The sequence below is a fragment of the Balaenoptera physalus genome (assembly GCF_965194825.1).
Source record: "Balaenoptera physalus genome assembly, chromosome: X".
NCBI classification, from domain to species: Eukaryota; Metazoa; Chordata; class Mammalia; order Artiodactyla; family Balaenopteridae; genus Balaenoptera; species Balaenoptera physalus.
In genome coordinates this window covers 95332652-95349486 of record NC_138903.1, presented here as the reverse complement: position 1 = coordinate 95349486, position 16835 = coordinate 95332652, and the positions used below count along the sequence as shown (strand labels likewise).

At 49.5% G+C, this 16835-nt stretch overlaps 1 protein-coding gene across 7 annotated transcripts in view; it reads right to left on the bottom strand.

Annotated features, from left to right (window-relative positions):
- The window catches only part of FRMPD3 (FERM and PDZ domain containing 3), a 131169-nt gene that overhangs the window by 18594 nt on the left and 95740 nt on the right, over positions 1-16835 (bottom strand). For 6 of the 7 annotated variants that reach the window (XM_082447496.1, XM_082447499.1, XM_082447497.1 and 3 more), the window contains 6 exons: positions 15388-15519; positions 13546-13665; positions 9985-10121; positions 9524-9650; positions 7321-7410; positions 5271-5450 (listed from right to left, as the gene is read on the bottom strand). In XM_082447496.1, coding sequence (XP_082303622.1) covers positions 5271-5450; positions 7321-7410; positions 9524-9650; positions 9985-10121; positions 13546-13665; positions 15388-15519 — 786 coding nt within the window. Of the gene's footprint in view, positions 1-5270; positions 5451-7320; positions 7411-9523; positions 9651-9984; positions 10122-13457; positions 13666-15387; positions 15520-16835 lie in introns of those variants that run through there. The other variant, XM_082447501.1, reaches the window with a different exon arrangement.

The window sequence follows — 16835 nt, the reverse complement described above, 5'->3', positions numbered from 1 at the left end:
GAGAATAAGATACCCTTCCTTTCCGCCTTACCCCCTACCACCAGTGACAGAGGTTTGGGTGTGGATAGCTGCTACCACCATTACTATGAGGTCCCAAGACCTGCTAAGCTGGCCTCCAGAGCGTTCACAGACATCATGCCCGTCCCCGCTGCTACTGCTTTATTTCGGACCCTCAACGTCTTCCTCCAAGGCCAAAACTTCTCAAGGTGTACGTGAATGGGTCACAAGTGTGCTGAGATCCTGAGCCCCTCAGCCTCTGGGTCCTGTTGCCTCTGGCCACAAGGTGCCTCATCTGTTTATTCCAATGGCCGTACAAATTGTGGTATTTTCATGATATGGAAAAGGTGGGGACACACTAACCTCAAGACCTTCAATAGCCTCCTGATCGACCTCTCTGCTTCTAGGCTCTACCCACTTCACCTCCATATTGCTGCCTGAGTGTCTTCCTAAAACACAACTCTCACTTAAAATCTTTAATAGCACATCACCTAAAACCCACTGCCTTCCAACGTCACACAAAGCCTCTTGTGACCCAACCTATAGCTCCAAGCATATCTCCCACTAACTCTGGCCTCCTCCCGCCACTGTCCCTCACCGTATGCTCCAGCAACACCACATCGTTTACAGGGTGCTAGAGAGGCCTTGTTGTTTTACCCATTCATACCTTAACCTATGTTGTTCCCTCTGACTGAAATGCTCCCGTGCCCCACTCTGTCCACCCAGCAAGCTGCTACGCACTGGCTAGATGGCTCATGGACCACGCGACCCGTTGAGAGATGCAGCTGTGCATCCCAGAACAGGGCCAACGCAGGTCCTGCCCTCGTGGAGTTTATAAACCATCAGGAAATAAGACATAAATGAAGGGAATTTCCTGGCGGTCCAGTGGTTAGGACTCAGCGCTTTCACTGTGGTGGCCTGGGTTCAATCCCTGGTCGGGGAACTAAGATCCCACAAGCCTCGTGGTGTGGCCAAAAACAAAAAAAGACATAAATGAAATAATCACACAGAGGAATATGATTGCAAGGTATGATAAGCACTATGAAGGAAAAGTAGAGAGACCTACCAGAACACAGAATATCCTGGACTGGGGTATGGGTGGATGGGTGGGTGTGAATGTGTGCATGTGTGACTACTTTGGTTTCAGAAGCTGGAGGGAGCTTCTTCGAGGAAATGGCATTGGCTGACAAACAGAATGAGAGACCACTGGACCAAAGCACAGGCTGGCTGACTGACTGATGGACAGACTGACAGACTAGCTGGCTGCAGAGTAGCCTGACTCACTGATGTCCTGGCTGACGAGCTGGCTGCAGGACAGGCAGAATGCCTACCAGCCTGACATCCTGACTCGTTAGCTGCCTGGCTGGCTGGTCTGCTGGCCGATGGACAGATCAGAGGCTGAGTGCCTAACTGGCTGATTGACTTAACTGTCTGCCTTCAATTTCCCCTCTTCTCTCTTACCCCAAATACAGCCCAATGTCGGTAATAAAACAGCACGGAGGCAAAACCTTGCACCCAGAGAGGGCCGAACACAGCCCGAACTGGTTCAGCACGGCACATCAGCAGCCTCTCGTCTGCATCCACCCACAGCCCACTGGGCCCCAGCACCGGCCAAATGCAGCTGGCAAAAGGGACACAGAAGCAATTTTTGCCAGCAGCGGGGAAAATCAAATCAAAGGCAGGCAAGCAAAGAGACTGGATAGATTTTCTTAGAAACCTTCAAAAACATTTTATTTTAAATAGAATTTTAATGATCATGACGTCTAATGTAATGCTTGTCCCGACAGAAAGCACGAGAGCAATAAGGCTCAAACACGAGAAGAGGAGACACACTGGACCGCAAGAGATCCCTTGGGACTTTCCTTTGATGGTTTCTTTTCCCCCCTTACGGGCTTCTGTGGTAATGGGGTATGGTAATGGCCCAGAACTGTCTCAGTCCCAGACTGTGCTGTCTCCTGAAGAAAGATATTTGCGTACTACCTCACGTTTGCTCCACTAAGAGCGAGTAAGCTGAGTGAAACTGTAACTAAATATGCCCAGGCCATCTTCAAATGGAAAAGGAGAAAAGGAGAATGGAGTTGGAGGCATGGCCAGCCCTGAGAAGGTACAGCAGGCATTAATTTGACATGCTCTAGCCCCATCTCCTTCCTGGGGTGCCCTGGGAGCTCAAAGGCAGCCAGCACTTCGGGATGCCAGCTAGGGAGGGGACTGGCTTTGCGGTAGCCTTACCTCATGCTAGCATCCCTGAAAACAGGAAAAAAAAATCGGAATCCAGGGGCCTGGAGGAGTAAGGGTACAAGATGATGGTCCTTGAGTCCCAGGGGACTGGTACCTTTGAGTTCTTGCCTCCACAGCACTCACTCAGCAAAGTGCAACCTTCTCATAGCCCCCTCCATGCACCAACACGATGTCCTGTTTATCCTGCGATGTAGGCTCTCACTGTTATTCAGTGCACTCAGGATATAGGCAGCAGGCAATAAGGGTTAGGTATGCCTTGTGTTTTGTGTGTGCAAAACAGGAATGTGTAAGGGGATACGCATGCACTCTTAGTGATTCTCTGTTTCACCCTCACTCTTTCTTTTCCATTACCACTGCTATTCCTCCAGCTCAGGCCCTGCCCTTGTCACTTCACTCCTGCACTAGCACTACGATCCCCTCCCCGCCTCCCTGGCTTGGCAGTAGCCTTGCAAACACCCATCTGGTACACTGGTCCCAGTCAGCTTTCATCCTGTCACTCCTCTCTTCAAGGGCCTACAGTGGATTCTCACTATTCTATCACATTGAATCTCAATTCCTCGGACTGGCCTTCGAAGCTTTTCACCAGCTTGTTCTGCCCACTGCCAATCTCTCTCCAATCTCTTTTCTCATTATTCTCCTCTCCAGCCAAGCAACTATGCTTATCGACCTGCACATATGGCTTACTTATTTCTGTGCTTACTCTCTTCCTGTGAACACATCCCACTTCTCCCTGCTAATCCATGCCTATCACTTCAAGATCCAGCTTCAAATACCCTCTTGTGGGAAGCCAGTTCTGGTTAACCCCTTCCTCTTCTTTTGTTCCATGTTCCACACCACACTTACCTACAAAATTTTACTTCATATGAACTTCTCCTCATTGCTGTTTTGCTTTGGCAAAAATAACAGGTCTCGTTTGTTGACTACTTACTCTGTGTCAGGCAGTGTCCTAAGACATTTTACGTACATTTTCTCATTTAATCCTGAACGACAAACCTTTGGAGGAAGTCACTCCATTTTGCAGTTGAGGAAATCAGGGTTCAGAGAAGTTAAGACACCTTTTCAAGACCACACAGGTAGGAAGTGGTAGAGCTGGGATTTGAACCTGGTCTGATTCCAGAACTCCATACATGTTCCAATGTGGTGTGATTAAGGCAGGTCATGTGCCTTTGTGAGTCTCCCCAATAAGAGCGAGACCCCTCCTGGGCAGCATTCATGCCCACAACTGTGGCCAGATCACTCCTAAAAATGAGAATAGTGTTCCTCACTCAGGCAACATCCACTGACCCTGCTTGGGCTGGTTCCTCCCAGAGCTTTGGACCCAGAGGTCAGTGGTTCTCAAACCTGGCTGTACTACAGAATCACCTGGGAACCGAAAAAGAGATAAATCCTGACGCTCAGGCTGCACCCTGAGCAATTAAATCACAATCTCTGGGAGTAGGGTTCAGTCATCTGTATTTTTTTAAAAATAAATTTATTTATTATTTATTTTTGGCTGCGTTGGGTCTTTGTTGCTGTGCGCGGGCTTTCTGTAGCTGCGACGAGCGGGGGGCCCTCTTCGTTGCGGTGCGTGGGCTTCTCATTGCCGTGGCTTCTCTTGTTGCGGAGCACGGGCTCTAGGCGCACTGGCTTCAGTAGTTGTGTCACTCAGGCTCAGGAGTTGTGGCTCGCGGGCTCTAGAGCGCAGGCTCAGTAGTTGTGGCGCACGAGCTTAGTTGTTCCGTGGCATGTGGGATCTTCCCAGACCAGGGCTCGAACCCGTGTCCCTTGCATTGGCAGGCGGATTCTTAACAACTGCGCCACCAGGGAAGTCCCCATCTGTATTTTTTAAAAGCTCTCAAGGAAATTCTATTGTGTAGCCAACGTTGAGAATCACTCGTAGAACATAGGAGACTTGGTTGGAAAGCTGTTTCTCAGTTTTAAACCCTTTTTATTTCTCAGGAAGCCATATCTCCCCCGCATGTCTTGTCTTTCCTCCCACGTTTCCCTACCTGTCCGTTTGGCTTTTCACCCAGCAACATCTGAGGAGGGCAGCAATCATTGGTTGAGGAAGTGGCCACAAGCCAATTAAATACCAGCTCTGGGCAGGTTCCTAAACCAATGGGAAGCCAGTGAATCACAGGTGGAAAAATTAACATATTAAAGCTTCCTGGGTTTCACAAAGACAAAAATAAATAATTTGCTCTTTTAGAAACAGCAAACATTCCACCTGTTAATCTGCTAACGATATCTCCCCCTGGGAAATCCTTTAAGAAAGGAAACTTGCACCTCCCCTAACAGCTTCCGCCAGCTGGCAGGCAGGCCTTCCGCCACCCACACTGGTCACTGGGTGTTCAAACAGGAGAGCCATGGAGGAGGCGGCTGACCACGGCTGTCAGACTCTGCACAGGCGACAGCTGCTTGCCAGTCTGAACGAGCTGATCTATGGGAAAGGTTCTAAGATTCGAGAAGAGCTGGACTCTGGGAAGTGAAATGGGGACGAGGCTCTGCCTGCTCCCTGTCTCCCCAGGCCCCCTTGGTTCTGTCCACATACTCAGACACCCTCTCCTCCACGGATCCAAGTGTGTACGCCTACGGCAGGGCTCCCTAACTGGCATGCACATATCCCTTCAGCCTCGGGGGCAGCCATGCGGGGCCTGGGGTGGCCAGAGTCCCCGGAGCTGGTCCATTTAACCCAGTGTCCCACATGAATACAATTTTCTCTGTGTGCCGTGACACGAGAAAGATTGGGAAGCAATGGCCTGGCGGGTAGCTCCAAGTTCCCCAATCCCCCTGCCCATTGCTGAAAACCTGTCACAGGTTGATCAGACACTTTCTAGCCTTCCCTAGCACCGCCTGACCTTAATATGGGGTCAAGACAGTGTCCCAGAGGGTTGAGAACAGAAAGAAAGATGAGTCCCCAAAGGCCCAGGGTCTGAACCACTTCAGAATCACTGAACCTCACCTAATGGGTTGACACTCTGTTTCTCAAGTTTACTTCTTCCTCTGTTCCCAAGGCCTGTTCCTGGGAAGAAGTAGCCGCTCGAAGCCGCGCTTACCTTGGCATCCATGATGCTGGTCTCCACCCGGGCCACGCCCTGGTTCTCCCGGAACAGCTGGATCTTGCTGATCTTGCTGAACTCGGACAGCACAGTGGTGAGGTTGGTTTTGAGGTCAATAACATGGCTGATGCCGTGACGGGGTCCCACTAGGAGGGTGGTGGCCGACTGCTTCTCATCCTGGTGCCCCAGCGTGGCGGGCAGCATTCAAAGAAAGAAGGGCAGAGGAAGTGAGGAGAGGAGGCGGCAGGAGGAAATAGAAAACAGGCGTTGGACCGGTTCTGCTGGAAGGTCTGGAAACATCTGGAGCTCAGTGCCAGGGCCACAGGACAACCTCGAGGGGAAAATGGTCTGGGACGCCCCTGTTCTCAGGCCAGGGCCCCAGATCATCGGTCCAAATGGACACATTAGCCTCAGCAGAAGGAAGAGTGAAGAGGGCAGCAGCAGGGCTGGTTCTAGCAAAATTGTCAAATAGGTGAGGTTTATTTTGGTGCCTTTGAAGCACCCTCTTCCTACCAAGCCCCAGGGATTTTCCATTTGTTGCCTCGGGCCACTCAAGGCTCCCACCCGGTGCTCTGTCTGAACAGGTGGCAGCCTGAGTTTGGTCTTTACCCTCCCTCACCAACAGCCACTTGGACTTGCACTTCTCACCTGGTGCTAAAAGCTAAAGTGACAAAGTAACTCTGCCCAAGGTGTTAGAGGTTGACTGGGCGCTTAATGACTGGAGGGGTGGAGGGGGACCTCCCTCCCTAAGAAGATATTTGCCCTTTAATAGGCACTACAGCAGTCTTACCCCAGAGGAATGACCTATAAGAATTTCAGCAGTGGGCTTTCCGTGATCCTCAAATCCCAGTATGTAAATGGCCACCTCTGCGCCTGATGGACTGGATTCCCTTAAGTGGTCCTGACAGGCTCCTTGGCGCCATCAAGCCTGAGCCCTCTGCCGGCCCATTCCCTGGCATTAGCATCATCCCGAGGAACCTATTCCATCTGCTCTAGACACTTCGATAAGCGGCTTTCCATCAGTTGCCCCTCGAGCATGACAGCGCGTTCCACAGAGCATGACAGGCACCTGGATCCAGTCAGCAAGATGATTTGAATTTCCTTTCACCGAGGCTCACTAGGGTAAACTAGCCTGGGGCACAGTCTTAGGGGGACCACTTGTGCCCCGCTGGAGAGGAGCGTTGCTGTAGTGAAGGCCCTGGCAGGGAGGGGGGAGGTCTGGGCTAGGGGATTGAGGGAATATGGGTAAGAGCAATGAAACAGGGCAGGGGTCGGCAAACTCTGGCCCACAGGCCAAACCCAGCCCTCTGCCAGTTTTTGTCCGGCTCACGGACTAAGAATGGTTTTATACATTTTTAAATGCTTGGAAAAAATTCAAAAGAACCGTATTTTGTGACATGTGAAACTCACATGAAATTCACATTTCAGTGTCCGTAAACAAAGAGATATTGGAACACAGCCAGGCCCATTTGTCTATGCGTTGTCCACGGCTGCTTTCACGCTGCAATGGCAGGGCTGAGTAGTTGCGACAGGGACCTTCATGGCCTGCCGGCCAAGCCTAAACTATTCACTTATCTGGCCCTTTATAAAAAAAAGTTTGCTGACCTCTGAAACTGAGAAAAGGGGGCACAGAAGAGCCTAGAGGATACTGTAAACAAATATAGCCTCCTACTTTACATTTTATCTTTTCCTTCTGCCCCCGTCGCGCGGCTTGCGGGATCTTAATTCCCCAACCAGGGATCGAACCCAGGCCCTGGGCGGTAACAGTGCGGAGTCCTAGTCACTGGACCGCTGGGGAATTCCTGAAATTTTTTACATTTTATTTTATTTTATTTTATTGCCTCCTACTTTAACCACTTTACCAGAGGCGGGATGAGAGCACCACGGGAGGGAAGAGGGAGAAGAAGGAGGAAGAGGAGGGGAGGCCTTTCGAAATATCTGCTGACAGAGCATGCCACCTGAAAGATCTAATGGAGTCCCCTCCTGTCCCCCCAGCCAAGGACAAGCGCCCCCGAAGGGTTCCCTCCCCCTCACTGCCCTCACTGACCAGGCCCACAGTGTTGAACAAAACGCCCGTGAACGTCGGAAGTTCATTCAGAATTCGAAGATACTGGAGTTTGGCCTGAATTGCAGAGCCCTGTGGAAACAACCGACTCAGAGATATGAGAAACTTGAGGTGCACGGGAAAAGCAAACCCATGTTCACAGGAAGGAGGGTCAACAGCTTAGGACAGGCACTAGTGAGACCAGTCAGCAAGCCCCACTGTGGGACGCTCGGGAGAACCACAGGAAGGTTCCAGTTTGGACAGCTCTTGCCAGACTCTAGCAGCCCATCTCCCTTCCTAAACCCTCCTCCTATGCCCTGATCCTCTTTCCTGAAGAATCCAGCTTACTCATTTTGTTCCTTGGTTAATTTCAACGCCTTTCCCCAACTCCAACACCCCACGACATCTATACCTCTCTCCTGAGATCCCTGATGGCCACTAGGTAGCGGCCCCCCCCAACTGGGGGTCGCACTCAATACCTTTATCCTGAGCACCTCTAAGTCCCGAGCCTGCTCTTCCTCTGGCAGAAAAGTCTCCATCAGTGGTACCCGCATCCCCCGGGCACTTGAGCCAGAAACCTGTGAGTCACACTGGACTCCTCCCTCAGCCTCTCACCTGAGGGCCACCAGTCACCAGATCATCTTGATCCTACCTCCTAACTCCCTCTCCACCCTACCCATCCCTCTTCTCTAGCCCCACGGTCATTGCCTGGATGTCCCCCACTTGCATCACGGTGGCAGCCGGGTTACCTTCAGTACTAACACTCCTTTCCCTCCACCCCTCCGCATTTGCAGTTAGAGGGAGCAGCCTAAAACATAATCACACCACTGGCTGCTTAAACCCTTCAGTGTCTCCGTGCTGCCTACAGGGTGAAGGATAACCCCTTTCCATGGCACACGAGGCCCTCCGTGAACAGGTTCCCGCCAACCTCTTCGGCCTCCTCTCTTGCCCGCACCCCACTCAGGCAGGTTCCTTGAACCCTCCGCACTGGTTTATGCTGATCTCTTTGGATCTCCCTGCCTGGGAAAGTCTTCCTCCCCGCAACTCATCTAGACAAGCTTCTATCTGTCCTTTAAGACCCAGCTCTGGCATCAAATGCACCGATTCCTGGCCTTTTCCATCTCCTTCAGGCCGGGCTGGGCTGGCTCCTCCTCCGTGCTTCCAGGGCACCTGCACTGGTCGCACTGCGCTGTGACTGCCTCTTGTTTCCCCACCAGCCTGTGCCTGACTTGAGGGCAGAGGCCGGGCCTTCTTCATCTTTGTATCTCCAGCCCAAGCACTGGGGGTGGGGGGCGCTCAGAAAAAGTGTTTGCTGAGGAGATGGTTGGGAGCCCTGAAGCTCTCAGCTGGGAAGAAAACAATCTGATTAAATATGCACAGCAAGGTAGGAATGGCTTAACTCTCCGGGGAAATCTGCATCTTAAAAGAGAAGCTAGTTGGTAATGCAGGGAGTCTGGAATGGGTGGAATATAAGGGGGCAAATGTGTCCAGTGTCTCCATCGGCATGTGGATTCTGGTGCCCCAGGGAGTCTGGAATGGGTGGACTATAAGGGGGCAACTGTGTCCAGTGTCTCCATCGGCATGTGGATTCTGGTGCCCCCTCACCACCCGCCTGCCTCCGAGGCAAGCAGACTGAGCCTTGCAGGCCTGAGAAGGGCCTGCGGGGCTGGGAAGGCAGGGAGTGGGAAAGTGCAGGAGAGCACAGCAGGGACCTGAGTCTTCCACCTGCCACCAGGCGACCCATTCTCCAGGTCAGGCCTTGTCCCATGGGGCTGGGCTTTTATCTCCCAGAATTCCCTGTACCAGGGCTGATGAATTAGAAAGCTGATGAGGGACAGAGCAGTCGTTTCCATGGGAAACATGTCTCCCCAGGGTCCAGTGCTGTCCACACGACAGGTGCTTCATCAGCACTGACTAAATGGGTGGAACGACCCAAGAATATTCTCCTCCTGCACCTTGGTCCCTTTGCTTTGAGGACCCTGGGCTCTCCCAGTGACTTGCCACTGAGCAGTCTCTGGGGGTGGCTCAGGCTTGGGGAAAACCCCTCTCCACAATCATGCCCCATATCTGGCCAAGCTAGATGTGTATCCAAGTCAAAAACAGTGGGGAGGGTTCCCCAGAAGACCACACCTGCTGGGAAACCACACAGGAGTCCCCCATGGCCACTAGTGCCCGAGCAGGGTGCCCGGTGGCCTACTCTGGATACCTTGGTGCTGCTGGAAGGATGTGTTTGGTGCGCCTTCAGCTGCTGAGAGAGAGATTTCCGGAGGTTCTTCTCTTTGATGCCCTGTAGGAGGGAGGGGGGAAGAAAGGGTTCCAGGCCCCACTCCTTCCTAAAAGCAGAAGAAAAGTAAGAAATTAGAGAGACAAGGTGAGACAGAGAAAGCAAAATGGTAAGACAGAAACTAGCTGAAATCTGAGACAGAGATGGAGGAATGGAGATTAGGAGAGAGAGACAGAGAGGGGCTGGAGGCAGGCGAGTAACATTGGTCACAGTTCTCTAGTAGAAGCTGTAGCTCAAGGGCATCCTGGTCTAGGTGTGAGGAATTCCAATTCTCACTCCCATCCCAGGCCCACATTCCTAAAAAGCAGAGCACAGCTCAACCACTGCACCTTCTCCCTACACAGCTATTTGCCCCCATCCTGAAGGGCCCTGGAGCAACTCACTCCACATTCTTGAGTGAGATCTTCTGACTAGGTCGAGTAGCTGAGACAGTGATATAGATGTGGAGGGCAGCAAGGCCCAAAAGCATCTCTGGCTTGGGGTCCATTCCAAAGCGTTCTCGGATGACATCGTTCCGACTCTGTGAGAGAGGGCAGTCCAAACCCGTCAGTTAAAGGAGACGTTCCCTCCCCACCCTCCCACCCCGCCACGGACTCCCTTATATCCTAGAAAAAACTCGTGGTGTAAGTAAGCATCCTAGATCAAGCGGAAGAGGAAGATTCTGCCCTTGGGGAAGAGGTAACAGAGGAACCTCAGGACTCAGAGACACTATTTGCTTCATTCAGCGGACATTGGACAGCCCCCTTCTCAGTGACAGGTACACACAATGGCAAGGCACAAATGGTCAGAACATCTAGGGCGCTGCAAAAGTGAGACATGCACCACTCCCCTTCTTTCCTCCTGTTACAAGAGACCTTTCTGCCTTTTCTCTGGGGCCTATACTCACCGCCCCCCAGCCCCAGCCATCGGAGGCTCCTCTACCAGCTCAGATGGGAACAAAGGAAGAGAGACACTGGGAGGGATTCTCTACAGGGCTCTGGCCCAGAAGCCCACAGTGAGAGATGGATTGCAGGGATGGGGCAGATATTCTTTCCTTGGGGTCTGAAGATCAAAGCAGTGATAAGTCAGTCTTCCCTATGCTATCCTAAAAAGGGTCTCCTGGAACTACTGGCCAGAGGTATGACAACCCCCAAACCCTGAAGGTCAGAATCCCAGCTATCAAGGATTCAGCCTTGGTTAGACCAGTTGCCCATTGTGCTGAGGTGAAACCAGGATGAGCTAAGAGACTAGAGAGCCACAGTGGTATCACTACAGCATAGGAGAGAGTGTAAAAGGAATGCTCCATCAGTGATCATCTATGCAGAAAATCCAATGGAATCTACAAAAAAAAAACTACTAGAACTAATGAGTTAGCAAGGTTGCAGGATATAAGATCAATATACAAAACCAACTGTATTTCTACATGCTTGCAACAATCAGAAATTAAAGTTAAAATCCAAACCATTTACAATAGCATCAAAAAAATGAAATAATTAAGGATAAATCTGTCAAAACATGTGAAAGACCTGTACATTGAAAAGTAGAAAACACTGCTGAGAAAAATTAGAGAAGACCTAAACAGATATATATTGTGTTCATGGGTTGGAAGACTCAAACCAATGTATAGATTCAACACAATCCCAATCAGAATCACGGCAGGTTTTTGGTAGAAACTAACAAACTAATTCTAAAATTCACATAGAAATGCAAAGGACCTAGAATGGCCAAAACAACTTTGAAAAAGAACAAAGTTGGAGAACAAACACTACCTGATGTTAAGACTTATTATAAAGCTACAGTAATCAAAAGAGTGTGATGTTGGCATAAAGACAGACAAATAGATCAATGGAATAGAATGGAGAGTTCAGTAATGACCCACACATATACAGACAACTGATTTTTCACAAAGGCGCAAAGGCAACTAAATGCAGAAAGGATGGTCTTTTCAATAAATGGTGCTGGAACAATTGGATATCCATATGGAAAAAAGAAGAGCTTTGGTCAATACCTTGTACCACATATAAAAGTTAACTCAAAATGGACCACAGACCTAAATGTAGAGCCTAAAATGATAACACTTCTAGAAAAAAATAAGAGCAAAATCTTTGTGACCTTGGGTTAGGCAAAGACTTCTTAGATATGACATCATAAGCAAAATCCATAAAAGAACAAATTGACAAATTGGACTTCATCAGAATTCAAACTTCTGCTCTGTGAAAGACACTGTTTGGAGACTGAAAAGACAAGTTAGAGACTGGGAGAAAATAAATGCAAATAACATACAAATGACTTGTATCCAGAATATACAAATAACTCTCAAAACTCCACAATAAGTAAACAAACAACCCCAATTTAAAAAGTGGGCAAAAGATCTGAATAGACACTTCACCAAAAAAGCTGCATGATGACAAGGAGGCACACGAAAAGGTGTTCAACATCATCAGTTATTAGGGAAATGCAAATGAAAACCAGAATGAGATACCCCTGCATGCTATCAGAATGACGGAAATTTAAAAAATACTGCTAACACCAAGTGCTGATGAGGATGTGGAGAAACTGAGACTCTAACACATGGCTGGTGCTTATATAAAATGGTACAGCCACCTTGGAAAACAGTATTGGAGTTTCTTCAAGAAATTAAAGAAAGATAGATCTACCGTATGATCAAGCCATTCCATTCTTAGGTATTTACCCAAGAGAAAAGAAAGCCTATGTCATACAAAGACTTGTACGTGAATGTTCATAGAAGTTTTATTTGTAGTAGCTGAAACAGGGAGACAACCCAAATGTCCATCAGCAGGTGAACTGGTAAATTTTTATACATCCATACCATAGAACACTACTCAACAATTAAAAGGAATGAACTGCTGATACACACAACAACATGGGTGGACCTCAAAATCATTATGCTGAGTGAAAGGAGTGAGATCAAAATAAGTGTTCATACCGTATGATTTCATTTGTATAAAACTCTAGAAAACGCAAACTAATCTACAGTGACAGAAAGCAGGTCAATGGCTGCCTGGAGATGGGAGTATGAATTACAAAGGAGCCTGAGGAGGCTTTTGAGGGTGTTGGATGTGTTTAATATCTTGAGTGTGGTGATGGTTTCATGGATACAAACATATGTCAAAACTTATCAAACTGCCATTTGAAATAATGTGCAGTTTGCCATGTGTCAATTAGACTTCACTAAAGCTGTTTAGTATAAAAGAGGAATACAGCTGAACACATCATCACAAAGGGGAGAGAGAGGGTGGACAAGGTCTTGTCACCAAATTCCAAACTATCTGAACTAAACATCCATCTCTGCACCCAGCAAACATCCACTCATCTTTCAAGGCTAAGAGCATGCATGTATCACTTCCTCTGTGAAGCCTGCATTGTGCCCCTCCCGGGGAAAATTGGCAAATTGCTTCCTGAGTGCCCCTACTGACATTGTACCCTGCCAGCCTCATAGTGCCTGTCACACTGTCTTTATTTGTGCACATATCTGTCCATGAGCTCTAGCGATCTAGGATAGTTCTTTGACCACCTTGATTGCCAGCACCTAGCACAGGGCCTGGCCCAGAGTAAGTGCTCAGCAAATGTTTCTGGATGAACTGAATTGGGAACCATATCCTTAGTGGAGCTCGGGATTGGGGATTGGGACCTCCTGTTACTCAAATGCACTTGTTAAACCAGGGTATGCTGTGAAGATGCCAGAGTTACTGGGGTTGCTTCCTCCTGCAAACTGATAAGATCTGTCTAGACAAACAGACGGGACTTGGAGCCAGAGCCAGCTCAGGTTGCCAGGCCAACCAACTTGACCATGGCCTACAGTGGTAGCAGAAAATGAGAGAGCCTTCAGAGCTACCTGAAGGTTGGAAAAACTTACATAGCGACTTCATTGTGATGGCAGAACAGCCTGCCAGCTTGTTTGTCCACTGGTCTGTCTGTCTGTGTATCCCCAAGCCAGACTCTACCTGGATGTACAGGTACTCGAAAGCAGCAGGATCCCGACGCAGCAGCTCCACCGGGTCTTTGGGAAAGAAACTTATCCGGAAGAGGCATTTCATTCCATGATAGTGTGTCCGCTGCACTACCTGAATCCCAGGGGTGAGAGGTGGGAGGAAAAGAGAGCTGGAATCAATGGCTGGGTGCCAGGAGCCAGGTCGGGGGCTCTTCAAGGCAGGGCCTGAGGCAGAGCTAGGGTGCTGTTTCCTATTCTGTCTTCCGCCTGGCTGATTCCAATTACCATTGGGGAAAGTGATGAGGAGACAAGTCTTTTCTGCCCTTCTGACCCAAAGTGACTAGAATTTTCGAACCACTTATCCACGACTTGGCCTTTATCAACAACCTAAGGCCCAGGACATGAGGTAGGAAGCAAGGGCTCCTGGCAACTTCTCTGACTCTTCTTGCTGTGGGGCTAATGCCTTTGCCTTGCAGAGGGGCTCAGCCTCAAGCAAAGGAAGTTGCTTATGAGAAACCAAATCAAAGACTTAAAATCCCATTTGGAGGTGTAGCTGAAACAAGCTGGCAATATACCAGTAACTGCTGAAGCTGGGATGGGTAATGAGGGTTCATTATCCAATTCCTTCTACTTTGGTGTATATGAGATTTTTTTGTAATAAAAATGCTTAAAAATCCCATTTGGAACAAGAGGCCAGTTGGATCCACAAGGCCCCTTGAGGGGCGGGGAGGCGCTTAGGCCTCCCTCCAGGCAGGACACCCACCTTTCCTTCACAGGTAGGAACCTGTGAGTCTCTGGACCACATCTGGCTGAGAGCCAAACTTGAAGAATTCTTCTTTCCTAAATCCTTTCATTTTTGTGTGTCTGATTTCAGCTTTTGTTTCACTTCCTTTAGACATTTCTTCCCAGCCGTCCCTATCCAACTCCTTCCCTCCCTCCCTGGGAATATTGTTTTTAAAGCAACTGAGAAATTATTTATTTATTTGGCCGCGTCATGCGGCATGTGGGATCTTAGTTCCCTGACCGGGGATTGAACCCCTGTCCCCTGTATTGGAAGCACAGAGTCTCAATGACTGGACCACCAGGGAAGTAAGTCCCCACTCCCTGGGAACATTGATTGGCCCTGGTTGCCTCTCTTACTCTTCATGGTGCATCACCACTGGTGAAATACTATCCAGCAATCCTGGATTTCCTTGGCCTTTTTCCAGAGGCTGGGAAGATAAGACACTTTCTCCTACTCTACTTTGGAACTTGACACGGGTGACATGCTGTCCGTGCTTGGTCCCACTCAGCCCGTTCCCAGCCCACACGTGTCCTAGCCTAAGGGGTCTCACTAGACTCCACTCGCTGACCCTTCCATATTACAGCCTTCACCTGAAGGTAAAGTCGCCCCTCGCAGGTGGAAAAGTCTAGCAGGGCCTCCAGGAGACAGTGGAGTTGACACTGCTCAATTCAGTCTTGCACGCAGTAAATCACCACCCCATGCTTTCCCCACTAGTGACCGCCAAGACTAACAACTGTCATGCCTTTCTTAGGTCACAAGAGACATTTTACAGAGTTTTTTTTGGCTGTGCTGTGTGGCTTGTGGGATCTTAGTTCCCCGACCAGGGATTGAACCCGGGCCCTTGGCAGTGAAAGCACAGAGTCCTAACCACTGGACTGCCAGGGAATTCCCAAGAGACATTTTAAAAAGCCTCTGTGGGTGGGTCATAAAGATCTTGATTTGAGAATTGGGACTTCTGGGAGCTGGCTGAGCATATCATGATGAATTTTCCAGAAAGAGAGTACCTGGTAGCCTCTTCTCTACTAAAGGCCATCTGCAAAGCTATCAGGCCAGGACAAAGGAGTTACTTACATAAGCCAGGGGCTGCTTGTCCTGGAGAAGCAGGAACTTGTGGTTCTGTTCTGGCCCGGCATACTCAAGGACAAGGGCAAAGTGCTCAATGTACCTCAGGGAAAGCCGGTCCTGTAATGTCACCATGACATCCTGTGGAAGACAAAAGAGCCTTGAGAGAGAGATCCCTTCCAGCTCTAAGATACTCTAAGCACCCAGAATGGGAGAAGGGGACTGAACATCAAGAAAGATAGTCTTGGGGAGAAGGCTGAGGCTGGGAGAGTGGGCCAGACAAAGACACTGGCCTTTACGGTAGCCCAGGCACGGTGCTCCAGGATGAGGAGAATGAGCCAGGAGTGCTGTTCAGAGGCCTGGGCCCTGGGGAACACCACAGGTGCAGGGGGTGGAGGGAGGTGTTTCTGAACTTGGCCGGGCCAGGCATATGGCAAAAGAAGGTCATGGCCCTCCCTCCCCCTCTCTCTCCTTTCATTCAACAAATTGCCTCCTGAGTGTGTCCTAAGTGCCAGGCACTGTGTTGGTTCTTCCCTCAGCTTCTCACATAAGTCAGAATGTTCACTCTGGTTTGTCCAGCAACTCTTTACTTAGGAATTAACAAAAGCCAAAGCCACAATTACATGATTAAAAAGTAGACGATTTCTGGATTCATAACCTAAATTGAATGACGGGAGTTACTGCCAAAATGTTCATCTTTGATTTAGCTGGCTTTTAGAGATGATCAATTTAGCAACTTGAAAAATGCATCCACGCAGAGGAACAATGTCATGTGTTTTATGTACAGTCATGAGTTTGACTACTTCTGCACTCTGTCTGCTCTGCTGCCCTACTTTTAATATTAGGGTGTCTGGAAGCAGATCTGTGGGGGCTGCCCACATGTCAGTTCTGAGACTTCTACCATCTATTTGCTGTGACTTCAGCATACACCGGCCTCCAGCGTGTGTGTTCGTACAATCGGCATCGTTGAGCCCCCGAAGGCCGGAAAAAAGCAGGCTTGGGAATGCGAAGCTCCCTTCCAGCCAGGGTTGCCAAACAAGCCCCTCAGTGAACATTGACAGCCGTTTAGCTATTCAAATGTTAGGCTGGAAATTGGTGGGTACTTGAGAATATCTCTTTGTATTATCCAAGTAGTCACAGAGGCGCCAGTGTTGCTCAAGTGCTGGCAGGGAGAGATGAGATTTTCTCTGCAGTTCGGCTGCTTTGGGACTGTGGACGGCCAAGCTGGTGATTGCCAACCGGTGTTACAAGTCTAACAGCTCCCAAGCCAGGCTGTCAATTCACCCAGGTACCTCTCTGGGACAAGCGGCCTGGCAGCCTGTCCAAGTTCCAATGAACAGTCAGTGCACCCTCCCTGAAGTCATGGTAAGGTCACAAGCCAGGGGACGCTGCTGTCCTGGAAGGCTGGGGCTACCTAGAAGCACTAACGGCGGTGACATTGTGAGGTGGGAGGACAC